Here is a 21,445-nt window from a genome sequence, read left to right on the forward strand (position 1 = left end):
ATTATTTAAAGAGGAATGACTGCAGTGCATTGCCTTACAATAGCCCATACTGCTGTCATGAGGGGTGAATATTGTATAAAAACCTGTCTGCATTACTATCAATACAGTTTTGCATGGCTGGCCTGACCTCACAACATAGTTTTTGTGATTCTAATGAAGCGAACAAACTCATGACAGCTGCGTGGAAAACGCAGATCCTAATTTCACACTTTCTTGACATTGTCATAGTGGTGTTTTCGTACTGCGGGTTACTTGTGTTGCCTCCTGCGGCTAGAAGAAGACTTGTTTGCTCAACACCGTATTTTTCAAGAGCAAAGTGCCTCCGCACAGCAGACACACCTTCTGCAGCAACGTCAGTTGTCACTGTTTGGAAATATATATTTTTATCTTCTTCGCTGCTCAGTATGGCTGCGATCTCGCCGGTGTTCAGTATGATCCGTTGAACCAACAAGCACTAGATTATTGTCATAAATAAGGTTGTTATTTTCCCTCAAATTTTAGCCACATTTGTAAAGGGACGGGCCCTACAGCATGAAAAATGTAACTAAAATTCTTCTAATTTAAGTTCTAAATTGATTTTAAATTAGATGAAGTCCTTCTGGTCACAGCGGCGCTTCCTTGTGCTAAAACAAATGACACGTTCCTCCTGCCAAGGGTATCGTCTGTTGATGTGCGCAGCTCTTCAACACCTGGTCTTTGAAGGAGCATTCAAACAAACAGAGGAAGAGACGCCTCGACTCTCCGGGGCTCCTCTGCTCTGCGCTCCCTGTTAATGCACCGCGGTGAGTCAGCCTTCAAAAGACAAAGGCCTGCCAGGGGAGGGCGAGCAGGATGTGCATCGGGGAAGAAACAGTTTGAAACGGGGCGCGTGAAGCTCAAATAAGGGGAAGGAGGGAGAGGAACGCCGGCGCAACCCGACAAGTTCCTTCCCATCAGAAGGTGGAGAACCAGGTCAGGAGAGGGAGGGAGACTTATTGGATTTTTTTTTCCCCTCCAACGTATCTTTAGTAAAAAAAAATATATATATATATAGATGGCAGCTAATCTGCAACATCTTGACATCTATGTGCACTTAAAAACGTCACACTGCTTCACTCAGGAACACGCAAAGAGTCTAGGACGGATGGAGTGAGTGATCTCTTGGAGCACAGCGCCAAAGGGGGGAAGAAAAAATAAAGTTTAATTGAAACCAAAGCCGGCTTATTTCAAAAGTTCCCTTTGGAGAGCAGCAACACTGGCCTTTAGTCTGAGGGAAACGCTTAAGTGTTTCAAAATTGGGTTAACAGGGGAAACAGAAAAAGGGGAAACAGCAGTCATTTTCTGTGCTGGGGAAGGACTGGGAAGACCGAGAAGGGAATAGAATTACGTAGGGAATGCTTCAATAAAGGCATACGAACATGGTGGAGAAGGGGGAGGGGAGTCTCTGAGAAGATTGACCCTTTATTAAATCAGAACCTCTTGCATGGACGATAAGTTCTACTTAAGGCACCGGCACAGCTGATAGACAGGGCACAGAGGCCAAGTCCTGATCACGTGAAGTAAAACGTTTCTACCCAATATGTGGTTACATGAGATCGACTTCCTACGAAAGAGGATTAGCGCCGTTGTTCGTGAAAAAAGTCGACGTAAATAAAGTAGAAATTCTGTGAATAATGTCAACGAAATAATAATAATGTCAATGAAACTGGCAAAACCGGAAGTACTCCACTAGACTTAAGCGGCGCAGAGCCTTTCCACCTCATTCTTGACATTTTGACTAACTTCACATTGACATTAATCGCAAAATTTCGATTTTATTCACAAAACTTTATTTTTTGCATCAACTTTATTCTCAAAATTTTGACTTTAATCTTGAAACTTCAACTTTATTCTCAAACTTGAAAATAAAATTCCATCTTTTTTTTTTCTCTTCTTGTGGCTTTAAACCTCTTCTGTAACTTTCTCATGTGGATTGTTTTGGGAAAGGTTTGCCTTGCAAGGTTTTTTTTTTAGGAATTTCTTTTTTTGGCAGGAAAACGTACATTTTGGAAGATCTCTGAGGGGCCGCAGCTCTATTTTTGCAAAGTCATTTCAATGCATTTCTTTTTTTTTCCTTGATGGATTTACCTGGGACTCCAGGGCTTGGATCTTCTCCTCCAGCTCTTTGATTCTCTCCTCCTTCTTCTGAGACTCGGCCTGGGCCTCCTGCCGCGCGCTGAACTCCTCATCAAACTGCAGGGAAAAGAAGAGGGTCTCGGGTTTGTCTGCGCGCACGTAACAAACGCGTGCAAACACACAGGAGGCTTGGCGAGCGGCATGGTGCCTCCTCACAGACGGCCACGGGGCACATCAACAGGCGGGGGGAAACACGCCGCCTTGCTCTTTGGCCGCCGTCTATTCATAGCGCTCGTGGCCCTCAAGCCTGCTCGTCTTTGGTCTTTGTTTCCAGCCTCGGCTTTCATGTATGTTGATGGATCTAACCTTTGCGGAAAGCGAGCCCTGTCACTGCAATGACTTCAGATGCCCAGCAGGGCGCACGTTGGGCTGGTGGGACGGGACCCTTAAGAAGAAAACATTGCCGGGACCCCCAGTGTGTTGACATACAGAGGTAATGACGCCACGAGAGCTAAATTTAGAGGGTTGAGTCGGTTGAGGTTTTAAGCTAATGGATTAAAAGTAAGACAGCTGTATGAAGAGTTTCTAGAAGGTTGGCAATGAGGGGTGGCAAATCATTGCTTTGTTTAAAAAGCATCTGCTCATGATTGTATCTATTTTACAACAACAACATGAAAGTTGATGAAAAAACCCTGCCAGGCTCAAAGTATTGCCAGTCAGCATTTACTTTCCTGGGAAATTTCACACCCGGTGGCGGACGAGGCTCAAAGTGCTGATGTTACTGTCCAATAGCCGTCGCACCGAGCAATAAACATTCACTTTATAATGATAGTTTATCGGGAAAAAAACAAAGAAGAGGGGGGGGGACCATCTAGTTTAGCGATTCACGTTTACAGCGCCGTTAAGATGTGGCGAGCGTTCCTCAAAGGCTTGGATGGAAGCGCAGGCTTGCATCAAAAGTGCCTGCACATAATGCAACTCTGGCCCCGGCGCCGTGCGCACGCAAGTATACATCAGAACATCGCCATCGATTGCTGTAACGCTGATACGGATCATGTAGCGTCACAGCCGGGCATTGATCAGCGCATGAAAAATCAATAGCCCGTCTGGCAGCTTTGGGCAAAGAAGAAACTTTCCCAGATTGAGGCGGCCAACAGAAAGGGGAAATGTCCGAGTGAATAATGTCTCACCTTTTTGGAGAACTCTGTGGCCTTCTGCTCGCTCTCCTCCACTTTGGCCTTGTCCACACACTGATCTGAAAGAGGATACACCGTGACTCGGCCATCCTAGAGTACTTCAATATCCGCAGGCAGCAGGTTTCATCATTCACGGGGAATACTGGGGTCACATGATCCTCCTCTCTTTATGCCTCTAGGACAAAGTGATTTTTTTTTCTTTCCTTTTTTTTTAGTGTCACAGATCGTAAGTGCATCACACTGTAAAATTATCAGTGCGTTTAAAGGCCCCTTGCGTAGAATTCAGTTGCATCTAATGGTGCAAAAGTAATTCTGTGAGGCATATTGAGGATCAGAGAGAAAAAAAAAAACGACACGAGCAGCAAGAAAAGGGCAGCGGTCTTCAACACTAACTATCTGCTTTTGTTACATAACTGCTGTGTTGTGTAGGCATTGTTTCATGTTTTTTTTTTTTGGGGGGGGGTAATTTACACAGCGGAGACTTGACAAGGTGTCGCTAAAGATTCTCTTACCCTGATCTGACATGACGCCCTGTAAGAAACATAAAAATCCAAAGAGTTCAGCGAGATGACACGCTCGTTCAAACCGTGACGCCTGACAACAAACCTTTTGTGTAAAATATTTTGAAAAAGGGAGAAAAAAAAAAAATCAATGTTGAAAAGATTTTTTTTTTTCTTTTTCTATGAAGCAATTTGACATATGTAACGCAAGTGACAAAACTTATTTTACACTGCATCACCCGTCTGCAGACAGCTTTGGAAACTTTTAATGACCCTTTGTTGGCAAGTCAGAGAACAGTTAGAGACACCGCAGGGAGTGCTATTATTTATTTTTATTCTCCGTTTGATTAAAAAAAAAAAAAAAAAAAAAAAAAAGATCCTCCGTCACTGAGGCAGCGCAAATTGCAAAGCTTTCTGTGTGATTCTAGGAAAATGCCTGACAAACAGTGTGGATAAAGACAGTCATTATTATTTTGAATCAACTGATTTTTCACCCCCCTTTTTTTTCTCCCTCTGGGGTCTAATACATTATTCATCTCCAATTACATGACCCCGTCTTATATGTCAACCAGGTGCAAGTCGGAGCGACCTCTGGGGGGGGCTGACAAAACAATGGTTATCAAATAATCCTCGGCTATGGCACGCAGCTCGAGCCTCCAATCATTTGCTCGTTTCACTCTTCCTTCCTTCCCTCTTGAAGAAGGTGGCGGCTACCGACCGACTTGACACGTACCAATCAGGTGGGTGAAGTCCACATCCAGCCGTTTGCTGTAGCCAAAGTCCGGGTCCATCCCGCTGCGGTGCAGGACCACCTGCGAGACGCATTCTTCCAGAACCTTGTAATACTGCGGCCTGAGGGGTCGGGAGACGTGAAGCGGAACAATCAGACAAGGCGCGGGGAGAGATATGAGTGACACAAACTCTGCGAGGCTAATTAACCACAAATTGTTCCCTTATCCGATCTAGAGGTCACAAAATGCCACGTGAAGGGGGAGAGAGGGTGGGGAAAAAACACAGAGAATGCGAGAGGGAGATAGCAGCCCTATTAAATTTGATCACTTGCTTCACCCCGATCATGAAATTAGCAGATTAATGGGTACAGAGAACCCACGTCGGCATTAGCCGGTCCATTTCAAGGTGACAGAAGCTAGCCGAGGCTACGCCGGCCCTCTTGTCTAATTTGCAATTATCTCTGCCAATTAGAGCAACCTAAAAAAAAGTTTAAAAAAAAACTAAAATGTAAATGTAATCAGTGTAATGTGTGTATGTGAAGGCACGATGAGCAGGAAAACATGTCAGACGGTTTGGGGGCGGGAGAGGGGTGGAGGGGGTCGTGAGTGAGCGCCTGGTATTTTGTCGAGCCGAGTATCTGAATTAGCCCGAGTCTCCCATTTGGCCACACAGGTTGGAGTGTGACCTTTTCCCCGTAACATTATCAACTTTAATTGCGAGTGACATTTAGCAAATACAATGGCGGCTTAGGCTGAGATCCCAGCAGAAGCAGGAGGGAGAAAATATCAACGTGTATTTTTGTATCGTCCGAGCCGCCACCGCCGTCACCACAATGTGATGATTTAAAAGTCACGCAGAGACACAACGCAAAGTCTGAAAACTGCGAAGCAGGTATTAAAACTGAGGGATAAACAGTGTTTAATGATGGTCGCGGACACGGCCAGGATCAAAGGCAGACGCGAGACGAGCTATGACTGACGAAAGGTCGTAGTCTGAATCAGGGATAAATAAATGACTAAAAGGAATCTTGATCAATAATCAGATTAAACTGCATAAAAACTAAAAAATTGACTTTCTTTTTGATGAAATATGCATCCCACTTCAATGCTGAAAGCACAAAAATACAGGAGAGCGGCTGGCTGGCACCTCACTTTCATACAAGTGCGTCCTTCATCTTTCCAGAAAAGCAGCGGCACCTATTTAAACTCCTGGTTTTATTTTTTTAATTTAAACCGACTGCAGTTAAGTACCTTTTAACTTTTGAAGCAGGCACAGGAGATTAGCATCGGAATAATTGGGACTAAAAATTGTCAAACTAATCAAAAGGCTGCCTGCCTGATGTGCGTTTGATGAAAACATGAAGGCGAGAGGAGGTGTTAATGTACGTGCGACGCCAGCCAGCAGAGTGATTCCTGCCAGGTGAGTTAATTTGGTAGAAAAAAAACAAAAAACAAAAGAAAGGAAAAAAAAAAAAAACAAGCGCATACATCTAAAATATGTGTCATGTTTTATAACACGAGGCGGGAACGTCTGAAGTTTATTTATTTATCTTTTTTTTTGGAAATCCTGTGACTCGATACTGTTGGCCAAAAAGAGAAAAATTCAAAAGGCAGCATCAGTGTTGTGATGCTGCCTTGTGGGTGGACAGGCCACATCACTTCATAAACACAGATGGTGAGGGGAAGGAGAAATAAAAAAAAAAAAAGAAAAACACGAGCCAAAAGGGAAAAAAAATAAGAATAAATCAGAATTAGGTGCCATGATTTAAAGCATGAAATGCCATACATTAAGCCTGAGCTGGCGGATACGCCCACTCTCCATTCAAACGTGCAGTAGCGGAGAGCTCGCGCGTCGCCCCGCGTGGCTTAAGCGCTGTGGCACTCGGCTTACAACTGTCACCCGTGTACACCACATTATTATCTCAATAAGCCGCCCTATTTTTTTCTCTCTCTCTCGCTCCCTCCACCCTCTGCCACGACACGGCACCGATAGGAGCAGGGTGGAGATAACTAGTGAGTGACCCAGAACTGTCAGGCCCGCTCCACAGTGGGCAGGGCCGGGCTCCAGAAGCTCGCATGTGTCCCCTGCATCATTTCCTACCTCTTCTTTTACTCTGGCACCTCAATTTCTTCCAATCATAGCTCTGCTGCTGCTGCTGCTGCTGCTCTGCTGCTGCTGCCGCCGCCGCCGCAGAGCACCAGCCCCAGCCATTTGATCCAGCTCTGCTCCACATAACCAGAGTAATCCCCATATCGCCGGGCTCCAAAAGAGCAGATCTGCTCTATATTTACTGGGTGGGTTTGATGTGTTCCCATTCATTAGGCTTGCAGAGAGAGATTAATTATCAAAAATAAACCGAGCCCTGGAGGGGAGAGCAACAACCAATGTTGTGTGTGTTTTTTGTTTTTTTTTCCCCGTTTTCATTTTGGGGGGGGGTGGAGGAAAAAAACGGCAGTCGACGGGATACAACTTGCTCACCCTGGACCTTCCCTGCTCTTCTTAAATCATTATTATTGTTCTCATCATCTTTGTTTGCTCATTGTGGGGGTGGGGGCGAGGGGAGAGGGTGACATTCTGTCACAAAAACCGGGGCCCCCGAAAGTGTCGAGTGTGCATACAAATAAAAAGAAAACAACTTAATCCCTTCTTTCTGAGCCGATATAATCAGCGTGTGTGTGTTTTTCCTTTGATGAGTAAATCAGAGTCTGTGGAGCATTTTGAGAAAAACGCAGATGGCCAGTTAAAGGGAATTCCAACAGGAGCCGCATGCGGCCGCAACGCTGCCTTTGATGAGCCGAAGGTCAAATTCACTGTTGTTGTTGTTGTTTCTGCCGTTTGAATTGTTTAGGCTACGTCGTTATCTTTCACATCAAACATTTATAATTGTAAGTATGCTTGATTTTCGCGAGAGGGTTTTCCTGGGTTTTTGACTGGAGTCCTGGGACGTCTTTCTCTCAGGCGTCACTCGCAGCTCGCAGGTGTTTGAATCACTTATTCACACCAAATCTGGCGCCGTGTCAGAAGCTGACAGCTATGTGCAGCGGTGGGTCTCCGCCAATTAACAGAACAGAACCAAACGGAGGCCCCTGACACCCGACACCTGAACCTCGCGACTTCCGATCTGTGTCGCCTGCCGCGTCGCGATGCGTTCAGTTGCATCCGGTGAAGTTGGAAACTCAGCCAGAAAGGCCCACACTGAAGATCAACTTTAATTGTTTTTTTCATTGTTGTGGTTGTTTTTTTTGGAAAGGCGGCACTTAAGATAGCCTCTGTGCGTTCGCACGCCGTTTCCTGCGCCAGAAACGACAAGTAAAAGTGTCGCTCCGACTTGCTAAGACATTGAAAGTTGACAGCTAGACTGCGATTCCGCGCTCCGACTCGTGAGCAACGGCAGAGGCGGCGTGTCGAGGTGCGATGGTGCCGTTGCCAAGATGCCCGGCATCGGCCTGCTCCTGCGAAGGCGTCGCGCGGCATTCGGCGCGGCGGAGCCCCGCCGTGATGGTTCTTAATTCAGAAGACTGCAGCGGCATATTGAGGGAAGGAAACGTCTCCCGTCGGTGCGACAGAGACATCTGCGCCGCTATTTTGATGTATGGAGAATAAAATGTTTTGGCCGGACTGACTTTCTGGAGCAGATGCCTGTGTGCTTTCATGTCCTTGTATTTGTGATGGATGCTCGGCGGGGGGGCCAAGAAAGTGAAAAGAAAAATCTTTAAAAATGTTGTTTGTTTGTTTTTTTTCTTTTCCCGGTAGCGCTTCGCTACTGATGGCTCCTCACTGCCTTCCGACAGATAGAGAGAGAGACAGAGAGGTGCGCGGACAGTGCAGCTGAGGTGGACTCAGCTGTACTAGCTGGTTAATGTGAATTCTATTTCTCACTTCCTTGGAATATATGAGCAATGCATTATTCATCACTCCGAGGGTGCAGCAACTTGTCTATGGTAAATTCATCTTCCTCCTCTCATCCCCCGTTCGTCTTCAAAATGTCTTCTCCTTTTTCCCTCCCGCTCTCTCAAAGTCATATTTCTGCAAAAAAGCTCTGACACAGCAGTGAATTCATCAGTGCCACTCTATTCAGAGGATCCGCTGCCGTTCTGCCCGCAGAGCGACCGCCTTGTTCTTCAAAGGCAAAGTAAAAAGCTCACTTTAAAATTGCTTTGTAACTCTCCAAAAAAAAGAGAGGAGGGGATTAAATCTCCTGTAATATCATTTCATGTTGTCACTTCCTGTGTTTATACACCCGGAGCCAAGTCTGAAGTCTTTCACTCAGTCCGTCAGGTTGAGTTGCAGCTGTGAGCGCAGCCGTGGACTCAACAATCTCATTATGGGTTACAAGCGGTCAGTTGCCACAAAATAAAAACATGCATGTTATTTAAACATTAGGTGTAACTGTGCCTGAACCTTATTACTTTAAATTCAAGCTTTTAAGCTACTCAGTAAGTTAAACACATATTGTGTGCATCATATTTGTTTCTGCGGTTACATCAAATGGATATTTTGATGGACTGGAAACGTCAAATGTCGAGTGGTGGCTGTTTCCTCAATATTGCTGAAACTCAATAAGACAAACCGCGCTGACGCAGCAACTTTTGCACCCGTGTCACTTCTGTTTTCCATTTAGAATAGAATAGAATAGAATATAGATATTCACAAATAGAGATATTCTCCAACAAAGACACACCGCGTCTTCTGATCTGATTTGCCTGTCATGCCACGGCTTGATAGAAAACGTTTATCCGTTACATCTGTTGCAGGAGGTCACACTGAACAAGCTAATCTGGAAATCAGGCCTTTGTGATGTCACAAAGGCCAGTGCTAACTAAAAAAAAAAAGGCTGTATATACCAGTGCAGCATGAAAGAAAGATCTGAAAATGCCAGGCAGAACCTCAATGAATATTCAAGGAGGAAAGTATTTTGTTTTGTTGATGTTTTCCCCCCATGAGCAAATGGACTTTTTCTCTGATGCTAACAGGTGGTCAAACAGTCAGCAGGCAGGCCAAGTTAAATAAAAAATGTTTGAATATGACTTTCAACAATCAATACAGCTCTCCTTCTTTTTAGTCTACTAAATTCCATGCTGGTACCCATCAGGAAAAAATGAAAAAAGATGTTGTGAGGAAAAGTCGATCAAAGCAGCAGCGTGCAAAAGAATCAAGTGGAGATTACCTGATATAATAGTCGTTCCTGATGAGCAACAGATGCTGGAGGATTGACAGGAAGTAGGTCTCTGAAGCCGTGTCCTTCACCATGTTGGACAGGAGATGGTAGACCTCATTCATATCAGTGCAACAGTACAGTTAAGGGGGAAAAGCCATTGCGAATGAGACAGAGGATGACAGTACGGCATCGCCAGTCCTGTCAACAAAGGGCTGATGTTGCATTCTTGTCAATACGTTGCACTTTCTATGAATCGCCGTTTCATTGCAAAGTAATCACAACACCTCCCCCCAACCCACCCCCCCTCACCACCACCACCACCACCCCTCCCGACAGGCATCATTGTGCAAGAGCACACAGAGATAAGATTCCTCTTATCCACGTTGTCTCGGGGGAGCTGAAACAGTGTAAACAGCCAACATGAGGATGGATATCAGCAATGAAAGGAACGCTCCCCCCGGTTTTGCTGTCACTCTGAGCATCTAATAATACGAGGGGGGAATTAATAATGTGGCAAAAGTTGCGGCTTTGAACGCTGAAGGAGGGGAGAGAAAACACATGGCCGAGATGTGCTCTCGCACTGGAAATGGCACGTGCTCTCAAGAGTGAAAAATTCATGTTATTAAATTTTCAAAAGGTATCGATTATGTGTCCATGCTCGCTTTCACTGAGTGGAGAGGATGTGCTGATGGCTGTGACATCAAAAACAGAGGCCTGACAGAAACACTATCTACGCCTATCCCTCTCCTTTAAAAAGCAGGTGTCTGTAGACAAAGGAAATCATTTACGGCTAAAAGCAATTGTGAAACGTACAGTAGAGCTGACATTCACGGCATCCTTTCCACGACGAAACATTCAACGTCCGTGTTAATAGTTGATTTGCAAGGTTAAAACAAAACTAATTACATTGCTTCCCCCCCAAAAAAAAGAAATAATAAAAAAATAAAAAAAATAAAAAGAAGGCGTTCAAAAAGGGCAGCTCTAAGGAGTAAAGAAGCCATGAAATTAATGGATTTGCAGTCTCTGTAATTTGTTTGCTGGAGAAAGGAGGATTTCCCCACGGGGACTCATCTTGTTTGGGGGGGCGGGGATTAGCCTCTTGGATATGTGCATACAAACTCAAAAATAGACAAAATAAATAAATAAGACTTCAGAGACGGCGTCCTGTTAAGCCAGCGGAGAAAGGAACCTCAACGCCACCATAGAAACCAGCGCCGATCCTGACATTTGCCAGAATATTTACAAAGCGCGGCGTACAGTCGGCAGGAAACGGGGAAGTGACATCATCGATTTTTGTGGAACCGCGTGATGTACATCGTCTCCCTTTGGAGGGTAGGCAGAGAGTAAAAATAAATAAAAAGCAGGGAAAAGGGATTTTTTTCTTTCTCTTTTCTTTCTGCCGACTGAGCTTCGGGATTCATGCATAATTAAAGTCAAAGCAACTTTTGTAAAATGCCACAAACCTCCTGCTATACTCCCCCAAATATAAAGGAGGAGGAGGAGGTGGAGGAGGAGAGGGTACGTGGGTGGGGGCGGGGTAGGAGGGGTCTAACGTTCACCTCATCAGAGGTTCATACCAAGATTACATCACTGCAATATGAGTCCCCCCGAATATGATTTTTCATGTTTTGTCAGCAGCTAATGAAAGATGACTCTTCACTAATTTCCCTTGCTGAAAAAACACCATTTGACTGATTTTTTTTTTTTTTTTTTTGGGGGGGGGGGGGGTCTTCCCTCTTACAATCATCCGCACAAGAATCTCTGGCTGCCTCAGCGGCTGGAAAGAGATCATTTCCTTCAAATGCTTTTTGACACATTTCCTATTAATTTCAACAATGTCTGTAATTAAACTCCCAATTCCATATCTTTTTTTTTTTTTGGAGGGAAAGAGAGGAGTGGGTGGGATTAGGGACTCCCCCACAGTATCATTTCCCCTCCCTTGTATTAGGGGAATATGAAGCCAGGGAGAATTACCAATCCTCCGAGATTCAATTATAGCCTCGACACAGCGGCGTTTTGACGGGACACAAGCGGCGGCTCAGACTGGGAAAGTGTCCAACTAGCTTCATCTATCACTAAGCCGCAGACGTAAACCTAATGTAGAACGCCAAGCCGTTTGATTACACCCCTCATCTGTGCGCCGCCTCTCTCTCTCTCTCTCTCTCTCTCTCTCCACTCTACTTTGCTCCTCCCTCTCTCTCCAAATAATGAATAAACATGAGCGGCAGTCAACTGTGACGTGGGCCAGTCAGTGGCTGGGGGTCAATCAATCACTGTTCCACAGCTCATTAATATTCATCAGTGGCGCGGAGTCACCTCCTTGGCACCTGGACTCTGCGCTGGACACAGAGGAGATGAGCCTCCCCTCAGGTTAATATTCATGAGCCTGCTGAGAGAAACAAGACACATATGCTCAGGTAGTAAGAGAGCTCCCTACCTGCATGATATCAGCCATGTATGTGTGCATGTGTGCGTGTGCAGGTGCGTGCGTGTGAGTGTGTGTGTGTGTGTGTGTGTGTGTGTGTGTGTGTGTGTGTGCGTGCGTGCAGAGCCAGCAGGGGGACAAAAGGGTGGCCGGGGCATTTGAATTGTGCTCAGTGCTGGCCGATCAATACGCCATTGTCCTTGGAAACAAACATTGGGCCTTCTCATTTGTGAACCTGCTCAAGCACATCATTAATCCAGGTACACTTTTTTTCCCCTCCCCGCTCCCTCCCTCTCTCTCTCCCTCTCTCTCTCTATCTGTCTCGCCACACACTCCTACTCTCACACGCCACCTTTCTTGTCTCACCTGCATGTGTCAACAGAAACTGTCACTCACAGCGGCACATTGTGCCAGTACTGGAAGTCTGGGATTTGGTGGCGACGGAAAAAAAAAAAGAAAAGAAAGAAAAAGGTTGTGAGGATGAACATCTGCATAACAATGTCAGCGTCAGGTTTGTCACAGTGTCAGCCATTCAAACGTCGCCTCAGAGAAGATTTGTGAATTATTAAAGGGCCTCGTCTCGCGGATGCTCCAGCAAGTTGCCAAGTCTGGGTTTAATTACTCCGACGGAATCAACTTTTTTGGAATTCAAGGGGTTTTTCGGAGTTTGACAGAACGGGTGAAGTTTTCTTTCTAATTATAATCCGGCGGGAAATGACACTTGACCACAGGAACACTTTGCTCACCAAAAGTATTACTTCATGAAAAGCGGGCGAAACTCTACTGACTGCTGTCCTCCAGACCTGCCAATGAACTCCCCAGACATGAGAGAAGTCCAGCCTTGACTTATTTTGTTTCATCTCCTCCTCTTCAGTCGCACACAGTGCAATTTTAGCCCGACACTGACAACAGACAACACACCACGAGGGGCAGAGACAGAAACTGAACAAAGGCTGAAGAGGAAGCGAGAATATGCAAACTCCTAAAAGCCTCTTCGAATGAATCCGGCCTGTAAACCACAATGTACCACTTTACCATAATACCAGGCTCATCTCTCTGAGCACTAAGAGCTAATAAAGTGCGTATCATGGCAAAAGGATATTCCATCTCGGCGCGGATGTCTTCCAGGCGGTGAGAGAGCTCGATGGAGTCCTCTTCCTTGTTCTCGTTGAACACCTTCAGCTGGATGTCCAACTCCTCCGTCTCTTTGAGCTCCTGCGGAGGGAGGGACGCCGGCAGGCGGATGAATTAGAAACGAGGACATGCAGAAGACCATCTCCTGATGCAGAGTGCGGCCAACAGCTGCTCTTTGCAAGGAGCTGATTAGCCGCTGATCCACTCCAGTGCAATTTTTAGGTTTTCAACGACGGCCTGGCTGTTCCACTTAGAGTGCAAAATGGGAATTTTAGAACCTTCTTACTATTCCAGAGTGATCTAGCACTGATTCCTGCACACCTGTTCCAGCCAACGGGGGCAAGAGCGCTGCTCTTTTACGGCTTCTCCATGAATCACCGGCAGCGGAGTTTACCGACAGAGACGGGGCCAAATGTAACCTAATTTCTGCGCATATCAATCACCTTGTGCTGTTTTTTGGCCGCACCATCTGTCTTGAGCGATTCGGCTACAGAGGGAGGTGCCCGGTGACACAAAAAAAAGGAAAAAAAAAAAAAAAAGTTGAGGTGGGGGGAAAAAGGAGGGCGGCCAAACGCGAAAGTCAAGGACTATAAGAACGACAACAAATCCTTCATTCTTTCTTCATCGCCTTTTTCCCTTCCACCGAGTTCGCTCCCTCTCTGCCAGCAGTCACAGCGACTCCCGGGGCATAACTCATAATTAGACAAACGAGTGTCAGTCGGAGCGTCGGCATTAAAAGCGCGGAACGTGGCGTTCATAAATGAGTGCGCGCCGAGACCGCTTCGTAACGGGGGGCCGAATTGAAGATAATTAAAGTAATGACAGTAATAATCAACAGGAGCAGCTGGGATGACTTATTAACAACTGGCACGGTGACACGTTCACCCCGCTCGCTCCAAATGAGAGCTTGACTGATGAGCCGCCGTTCGGGCTGCCATCGCCACCCGTGTTCCTGGCGGCTGAGACTGATGCCAGGACGGCCTATTTAACGACGGACGAGCACCGGCCGCCACCCAGCAACTAGTCAAACTTTTTCCACCAAAGCCTTTTTTTTCCTAAACTATTTCAGGTTCTGATCTTGAAAAGATCCTTGAAAAGCTCGAAGGTCTCAGGTTTTGCCAAAAATCCCATCAACGACATTTAAACATTTTTTTTTTTAATACCAACGAGTCTGCAGACCGACCGTGAGGTTTCCACAATTGGATTTCTCTTGCTTGCTCTACTTCTCTCTTTGTACTAAAAAAAAATAAAATAAATCAGCCCTTCATGATGTCATAGATCTCCCTCTTACAGGATAATGTAACAAAATAAAAATCCAGCCAAGCGCTGGTTCCGCCCTCTTAGACCAACACCTTATGTCACAAACTCCTTTCCAAACATGTGGAAGCCGGAGCAAAGCATCAGTCTTGGCAGGAACCTGAAACCGATTTTTTTTTTTTTTGCCTCCAGACAAAATCAATAAGAGTTTCTCTCTGCGATAATGATTCATGCAAAACTGCCCGGCTGTAGTGTGGATGGCAGATGAAAAGCTGGACATATGTGACTTAGACGAGAAAAACGCAACTCATTCCCTCGCTGCTGTTCTAGCGTGCTTGATTTAAGGACAAGAAAGTCATTTGCCGCATGACTTTGTTAAGGGCTGGAACCAGGAAGCTGATTAGGTCCGATTTGTTCAGTGACTCACTGGCAGGATCTTCTTGAGTCCACATCTTAGGAACTCGTTGCGCAGGTGTATCCGGAAGTCCAGGTCGTCAGGGGAGGTGACCAGCGCATTGATCAGCTGCATGCAGGCAACCTGCGGCGGAGACGAGCGGAAGGACAAAAGGAGAAAGGAGGAGAAAAAGGAGACGGATGGAGAGAAGTGTCAAAGATTAAAAACAAGGAAGACATTTCCTTGGCAAAAAAAAAAAAAAAAAAATCCATCAATGAAAAAGCTGTTAGTTCACTGCAAAAAAAATGACCGTCCTTCTCTGGAACATAAGTGTTTTTATTTATTTATGTGTTTATTTATTTTTGAGGGAGGGACCATCATTTAAACACTCCGCGATGTGAGGTGAATGCTGCTCAGCTTTCGGAGGGGACGCCGATTTCCCAGGTGAAGGCGGCGAAACGCTGCAACGAGCAGGTCTGCTGTGTCTATTGACAAGACGTGCATTATTGATGGATTTAATGGCAAGGAGAAATTGCCTCCGAGTGTGCGTGGGCATGTCTGCGTGTGTGTGTGTGTGTGTGTGTGTGTGTGTGTTTGAAAGGGGGAGGGAGCCGGGGTGGAAATTGCTGATGAATTATAATGAGCGCTAAGGTGTTTCAGGGGAGTAGGAAATGGATAAGACGGTTTTCCTGGGACGGACAATCGATTGCGGGCTGAAGGATTCCCATGGCCGGCGCGCGGCTCTGCCTGCTGAAACATTGACCCTGCGCTGCCGGCCCGTATGTGTTATTAATTGGCGCCGCAGTAGTTCTAATTCAGGGAGGTATCCTTGGCTGCTTTGTCTCCATTCAAGAGTGCACTTTATCACTTCATCACAAGTGTGGGTTCTCGCTTTAAAGGACGCCCCGTAAATACTGAGCCCTTGGAGTTTGAAGACAAGGATATTTTGCAAACCTTTGGCGATGTTCAAAAACACTGTCCGCTCTGGAATAATACCATATTTGTTTCATCACCTCAGATATTTAAAAAGGGAAAGTCAGACTGCATTTACTTTAGGCTTTTAACGCACAGCAGCCAAGTCTGAGTCACGACTCACCGACACACTGACTCATTTACCGGCCCTGCAAGGTACAAGGACCCCCATCCGGGATTTTAAATTGGTTTCAGAAATTTTATTGCTCTCATTTAAGTGCTTTAAATAGTTTTTGCCAGCAAATATGTCTGCGTGGCAGGACTTTTTAGTGCCCTCATTACCACTGCAAAGCAGGGTTTCATTCCAGCTGGATGCCGTTCCATCGTGACAAGTGACCAGCAGCAAAGACAGTTCATGTTTTTGTTTTTTGTTTTTCTATTAGAATGTTTTGATCATATCATCGTCACCATCGCGATGCTATGCTATTTCTTAATATGTTATGTCGACGATATGTTGTTACAGCTCACACTCGGGTGAAAGCGACAAGAATTTGACCTCGTTGGTTGTCCTCATCTTACCAAAAAGTTGCTTCAAGAGTGAAAAACAAGAAGTACTTGGTGGAGCAGGGAAGGCGGGCAGGGGTTTACTCTGGAACGCATCTGAAAAATATGATGCCGTGCACTCCCCGAGGAAAGCTTGTCGCATTAAAGGATGTGCCGCATCCAAGCACGTGGCATTAGTGGCAGGCACCAGAAACACTGTGGACTCATCTGTGTTGCACAAAAAAAAAAAAAAAAAGACAAAAAAAAAAAAAAGCCAGCGGGCCCCGGAGCAAAATCTGTGCATTGAAACCCGACATTTTACTGTATCCACCAGGGGCCAGATACATAAAAGAACCCCCGCCAAATCTTCACAGAATTTATACGAGTGAAGAGAGCCGTGGAGCTCATGAAATATTCTTTCTCTTCTCCTGCATACAGATTGATACTTACATCAAGCAGCTCAAACATACCTCGGTTATTTTCTATGGAGCGGGAAGTTGTCTCGCTGAGGATGAGGGCATTACCGGCACCGGGTTTGGTGGGCTTCAGAGGCGCCACGGGGTGGTGCCGAACATTGTCATTAAAAGTAGCTCCGCTAGGATGCTTTCAAAGTTGAAATGCAGTTTTCCTTTCCTCTTTTTTCACCCTCTCCATCCTCAGCCCAACTACAGCGAAGCACATTTTAATCACTTTGGTAAAGTCTACTTGCACAAGCCTATCTCAGGTTCATGATAAGCCGATTAATTTCCTTAAATGCCCTGAATCAGCAAAGCATTTCAATTTACTTCACAATTAGGGGAGCTTCATTCCATTAATGGCAAAATTTAAAGGAAAAACACTAGTGTCCTAATAAAAGAATATCTACTTCCCCTTCCACCACTCGCCTCATCAGTTTGCTTCATGGCTCCACCAGCCCTGCAGTTAAAAAGGGTTATTCTTGAAGTAATTTCCTGGTCTGCCTTTCACAAAACACACCTTTTATGTGGTATTTTTTATTGCTGCAGCAAAAGTTTTTTTTTTTTGTTGTTGTTTTTTTTTTCAGCTGAAGAAGAGTGCTGAAAATTAAGAGAGGTGTGGTGCTTTAGCTGCCTTTCCATGAGCCCCCAGAGACGCTGAGAGGAAGGTAGCGGTATAGAGAAGTGAGGCGAGGTGCTTGTGGGGAAAAAAAAAAAATGAGAAAGGTAGTAAAAGTAAGAGAAGCAAATCTAAGAACTAATGTGGGGGGAAAGACAGAAAGTGACAAAAACAAAACATCTTGTTCTGTTTCTTTTATGTGGGCCATTTTCATTTATTGGTGACAAAAGAAAGTGGGGGCGAGAGTGTATTTTATTAGCCCGACCATTTATATCAAGGTGAAACCATGTGTTTGACAAGCTGACATTAGCCTGGTGTTTGAGGAATTCTGTGTAAATTTGAGTAGCACATTTAGAAAAGTGACATTTTTGTACAGCAGCAGTCTGCGCTTGCACAATTGTGTCGCAAAAGCTGTTTTGCTGGCCTGCAGTCGCAAACATGACTGCAGTTCTGCAGAAGCACGCAAATAAAAGAAGCAAGATTCAGTCCTGAAGCCTGAGGTTGTGTTGCAGCAATCTGGATAAGCACACAGTTGCCTGTGAGTGATGTGAAGAACCCATCTTGATTCAGTGTACTGCACTGTCTTTTTGTAGAATTAATGTAAACACAAACAACAAAATATTTAAGGGGGGGGGGGGGGGTGTCAAGGTTTTTCAGGGTCTCCTGTGGATGTTCTACAGGAAGCAGCCTTTCCAAAGGGGGTGGGGTACGGGGGACTGCATGCGTGATGAGCGTTAGGACAGGAAGGTCGGCAGCTTGTCTCTCCTGTGTGAGTCCAAACCTGGAGCTGCTGGGCTTCGTGGTTCTCCAGGCCCTCCACTATCGAGGCAAATCTCTCCTTGTTGTTCCGCTCGGCGGCGATCGTCATGGCAGCTAAAATCTTATCCAAGCTGGTAGGGGAGGGTGTTGGGGGGGGGTGTGAAGACAGAGAGCAGGCACAACACAGAAGTCAACACTTTTATCACCGTGCTGACAGGACATTTACTCACAATTTTTCAGCTCAAACACCCCGTATCTTATCTCCCTCCCCCCGTGTGTCGCTGGAGATATTTGCTCGGCCAGGCTGCGGTCACTCCGGCCAGTGTTTCGCCGCTTTCAATTTATTTTGCTCGCAGTTTGTTCCATTGTTGCCAAGGTGACGCCTGACAAAGACGGGACCGGGGATGCAAATGCGGCTCGGTTGTCGAGGCAAAGGTGCCGAGGAGGATGGCGAGCGTCTTCTGCGGGAGAGCTCCGGACCGACCGAGAAGCCACATTAATCAGGGCACTGGCGGGGCGCTCAAAGAAGTTCGCACAAAAAAAGGCGCCTGTGAAGCTGCAACAGCAAGCAAACCCGTGTCTCACGACTTCCGACATTAAAAGTGAGTTGCGAGATTAATAGAAAATATTCCGAACAGGTAGACTCGTCAAGGCTACAACCGCTTTTCTTTCTCCCTCTCCTCATCTATTATAAGCGAAGAGGGGGACTCTGGAGTCCTCAACCCTTTTACCCCGATGGATTAAAAAAGGAGCTCTTGGCTTGAAGGACAAGTTTCCTCTTCACCGTTCTGACAATCAAATTAGAAATCACCAGTTTGGGGATTTGTTTTTCATTTATTTTTTTTTGAATGCCAGCCACAGTTGAGATCGGCTGACTTCAACGCACCTCGCGTGTCTCATTTTTAAAAAATTTAAAAAGGAAAAAAGGAAAACGATGAAATTGCACCAGGGTTTTTTTTTTTTTTCTTTCTTTTAAGTGAGGGAGGAGATTACGTGGACTGACTGCATGTGCGGCAGAAGCCCGGCGCTGGGATAAATAGGACGGCCGGGCTCTGTGATGGGGGTTACAAAGTGGCAGACAAGCGCGGGGAGCCGCATACCGAGTGGCTTTAAAGCCAGTTCAAAACAGGCGAGATAGATCTGCTTAACTTGTCCTGTTCTCCTTTTGATGCTGTCAGCCCAAGTGGGTGTTGAACACGAGCCAGCGCGGCGGCGGCGGCGGCAGCGGCAGCGGCTGGCAGAGAAGCTTCTGATCAAGGAAGTGACACCTCAGCTCCTTTCGTTTATCACATCTCACGCTAAATGTACATTTTAAGGAAGGGCTGTGATTATGGAAGAAACTCCCATGTTTATTTGAACCCATGTTTGGAGCGAGGGGGGGAAAAAAAAAGAGTGAGAAAGGGAAGCGACGCGAGTGATGATGGGATCGTCTTTCTGTTCCTTTTTAAATTGCTGCTCATTTTAATGAAGGTGCACGTGTGTGTTTGTGACGTTGCAGTTGTTGTAATCCAGAATGCAAATGAAATGACTTTCACAATGAAAGAAGCCATTAAAAAAAGGAACAAAAACACGTTGTTGTTCGCTGCCTCTGATTTCCGGGTCACTCCATTCGCTCTTCTGTCAAAATATTTTAACAACCAACTAATGATCAAACACTCAACACCGAAAGATTCATCTGGAAAAAAGCAATGCTATTGCAATGCTGTCCAATCATAATATTATTAAAGGGGGCATATTGACAAAAAATAGACCATTGGTGACATAAGACCGCAGTCCAGTTCTCCACTCCTGAGTTTGTTCTTTTCCTAAATAAATAAAACATGCAGCCGCTCCAATTAGGCGATTAAACTGATGCAGCTGGTGAAGCTAACAGAGAATGTATTTAACTCCATAAGTGTGACACACCGTTTTTTTATTTGTTCTTAAAATTCTGCTATATTCATAGTGACATGCTCCATAACAGCCCTACCGGCAAGAAGACGCGTTTAGAGATTGTTTTTTTTCTTTTGTTTTTCCGTTTCTTTCCCCCCAGGGAGATAAGAAAAAAAAAAAAAAAAAAAAAAAATCAGGAGCTCGGCTTTGGACACACTGCTGAACTCAGCTTCTCGGGCAGAATTTGTGGCTTTGTTTGTTTCCACCGTCTCGTGACTGACTCCAAAGTGTCGCTGTTACTCTGGCGGAGCCCAGCGGGAAACAATAAAACCCACTGGGCTGATCCTAATTTATAGGCTGTCTGCCAAGATGCGCGTGCACGACAGGCTAAACTGAGCAGCTCAATATTAAAGGGAACAAAAGTGCATCATCTGGCCGCCGCATCTAATAAGATGTCTGTGTCGTAGACCGACGTTGTCACTTTACTTGCTTAGGCGCCTGCAAACATCAATGCACGTAATCTTTCTGTCTGTCTGTCTGTCCGCCCTGTGCACAGAACAAAAGCATTTCTTCTTTGCCCTGCCTCCTCTTCTCTTTTCTTCTTCTTCTTGTTCTCCCACTCGCCCAGACTATTCTGTGTTCTATGTTATGTTGGTATGATCTCCCTAACCCATTAAATTTACATGCACATTCAACCACCTCTTTCCATCCAACAGTATTTTCTCCTGCCACACGCAAACTCATGCGGCCTGAATGTGTAGCAGGTGCAGGGGCAGCGCTCAACTACTTCCTCTTCTTCCCATTATTGCTTGCATTTTCTCGTGTTTTCCAATAGTTTCTCCTCCTGCCGCGCAAAAGCAAGCCGAGGCGCGTCGGGTTATACCGTGCACGGGAATTTTTTTTTTTTAAATTGACTGGATTTTCTTTGATTTCTTTTCACGTTTCCCGACACGTTCTGTCGTGTGCAAGCCCGACACGGCTACTGTCAAAAAAACAGGGCCGTGGGTGCGTATTCTCTGTTTGGCGGAGTGCAGCGCAGCTTGCCGGGGCGCTCGCGAAATGCCCCGCAGCACACCTGCTGGAGCTGCGAGCAGAGTTGAGAAAGGCTGCGATCAGACCTGGTATCTTTGGTGTAGAAAGCTCGGTAAACATTTCTCTCTGCTGCGCCTGCTCTGCCTTCATCCGCCTGCTGACGCCCCGGGCTTCAGTCTTCCTGACGCTCCTCCGGTGGTCTTCACTCAGTCCAGCCTCCCCCCCAACACCACCACCACCTCCAAGACTAAACCTTACTGTTTTATTAAACCATACTTTCACAATAAGTCCCTCAGTAGCGCCTGCATGTGCCTGAGTCTGGCTCCGGGTCCCTCAAATTACTGCAAACCGCGGAAGAAACAG

At 45.8% G+C, this 21,445-nt stretch overlaps 1 protein-coding gene across 6 annotated transcripts in view; it reads right to left on the bottom strand.

Annotated features, from left to right (window-relative positions):
• The window catches only part of diaph2 (diaphanous-related formin 2), a 330,904-nt gene that overhangs the window by 209,313 nt on the left and 100,146 nt on the right, over positions 1–21,445 (bottom strand). For all 6 annotated transcript variants that reach the window (XM_076011710.1, XM_076011702.1, XM_076011716.1 and 3 more), the window contains 7 exons: positions 18,201–18,309; positions 14,924–15,034; positions 13,208–13,320; positions 9,690–9,806; positions 4,524–4,642; positions 3,285–3,349; positions 2,107–2,211 (listed from right to left, as the gene is read on the bottom strand). In XM_076011710.1, coding sequence (XP_075867825.1) covers positions 2,107–2,211; positions 3,285–3,349; positions 4,524–4,642; positions 9,690–9,806; positions 13,208–13,320; positions 14,924–15,034; positions 18,201–18,309 — 739 coding nt within the window. The remainder of the gene's footprint in view (positions 1–2,106; positions 2,212–3,284; positions 3,350–4,523; positions 4,643–9,689; positions 9,807–13,207; positions 13,321–14,923; positions 15,035–18,200; positions 18,310–21,445) is intronic.

The sequence above is a fragment of the Nelusetta ayraudi genome, unplaced genomic scaffold, assembly GCF_046127955.1.
Source record: "Nelusetta ayraudi isolate G7.1 ecotype Tasmania unplaced genomic scaffold, CSIRO-AGI_Nayr_v1 ptg000005l, whole genome shotgun sequence".
NCBI lineage: Eukaryota > Metazoa > Chordata > Actinopteri > Tetraodontiformes > Monacanthidae > Nelusetta > Nelusetta ayraudi.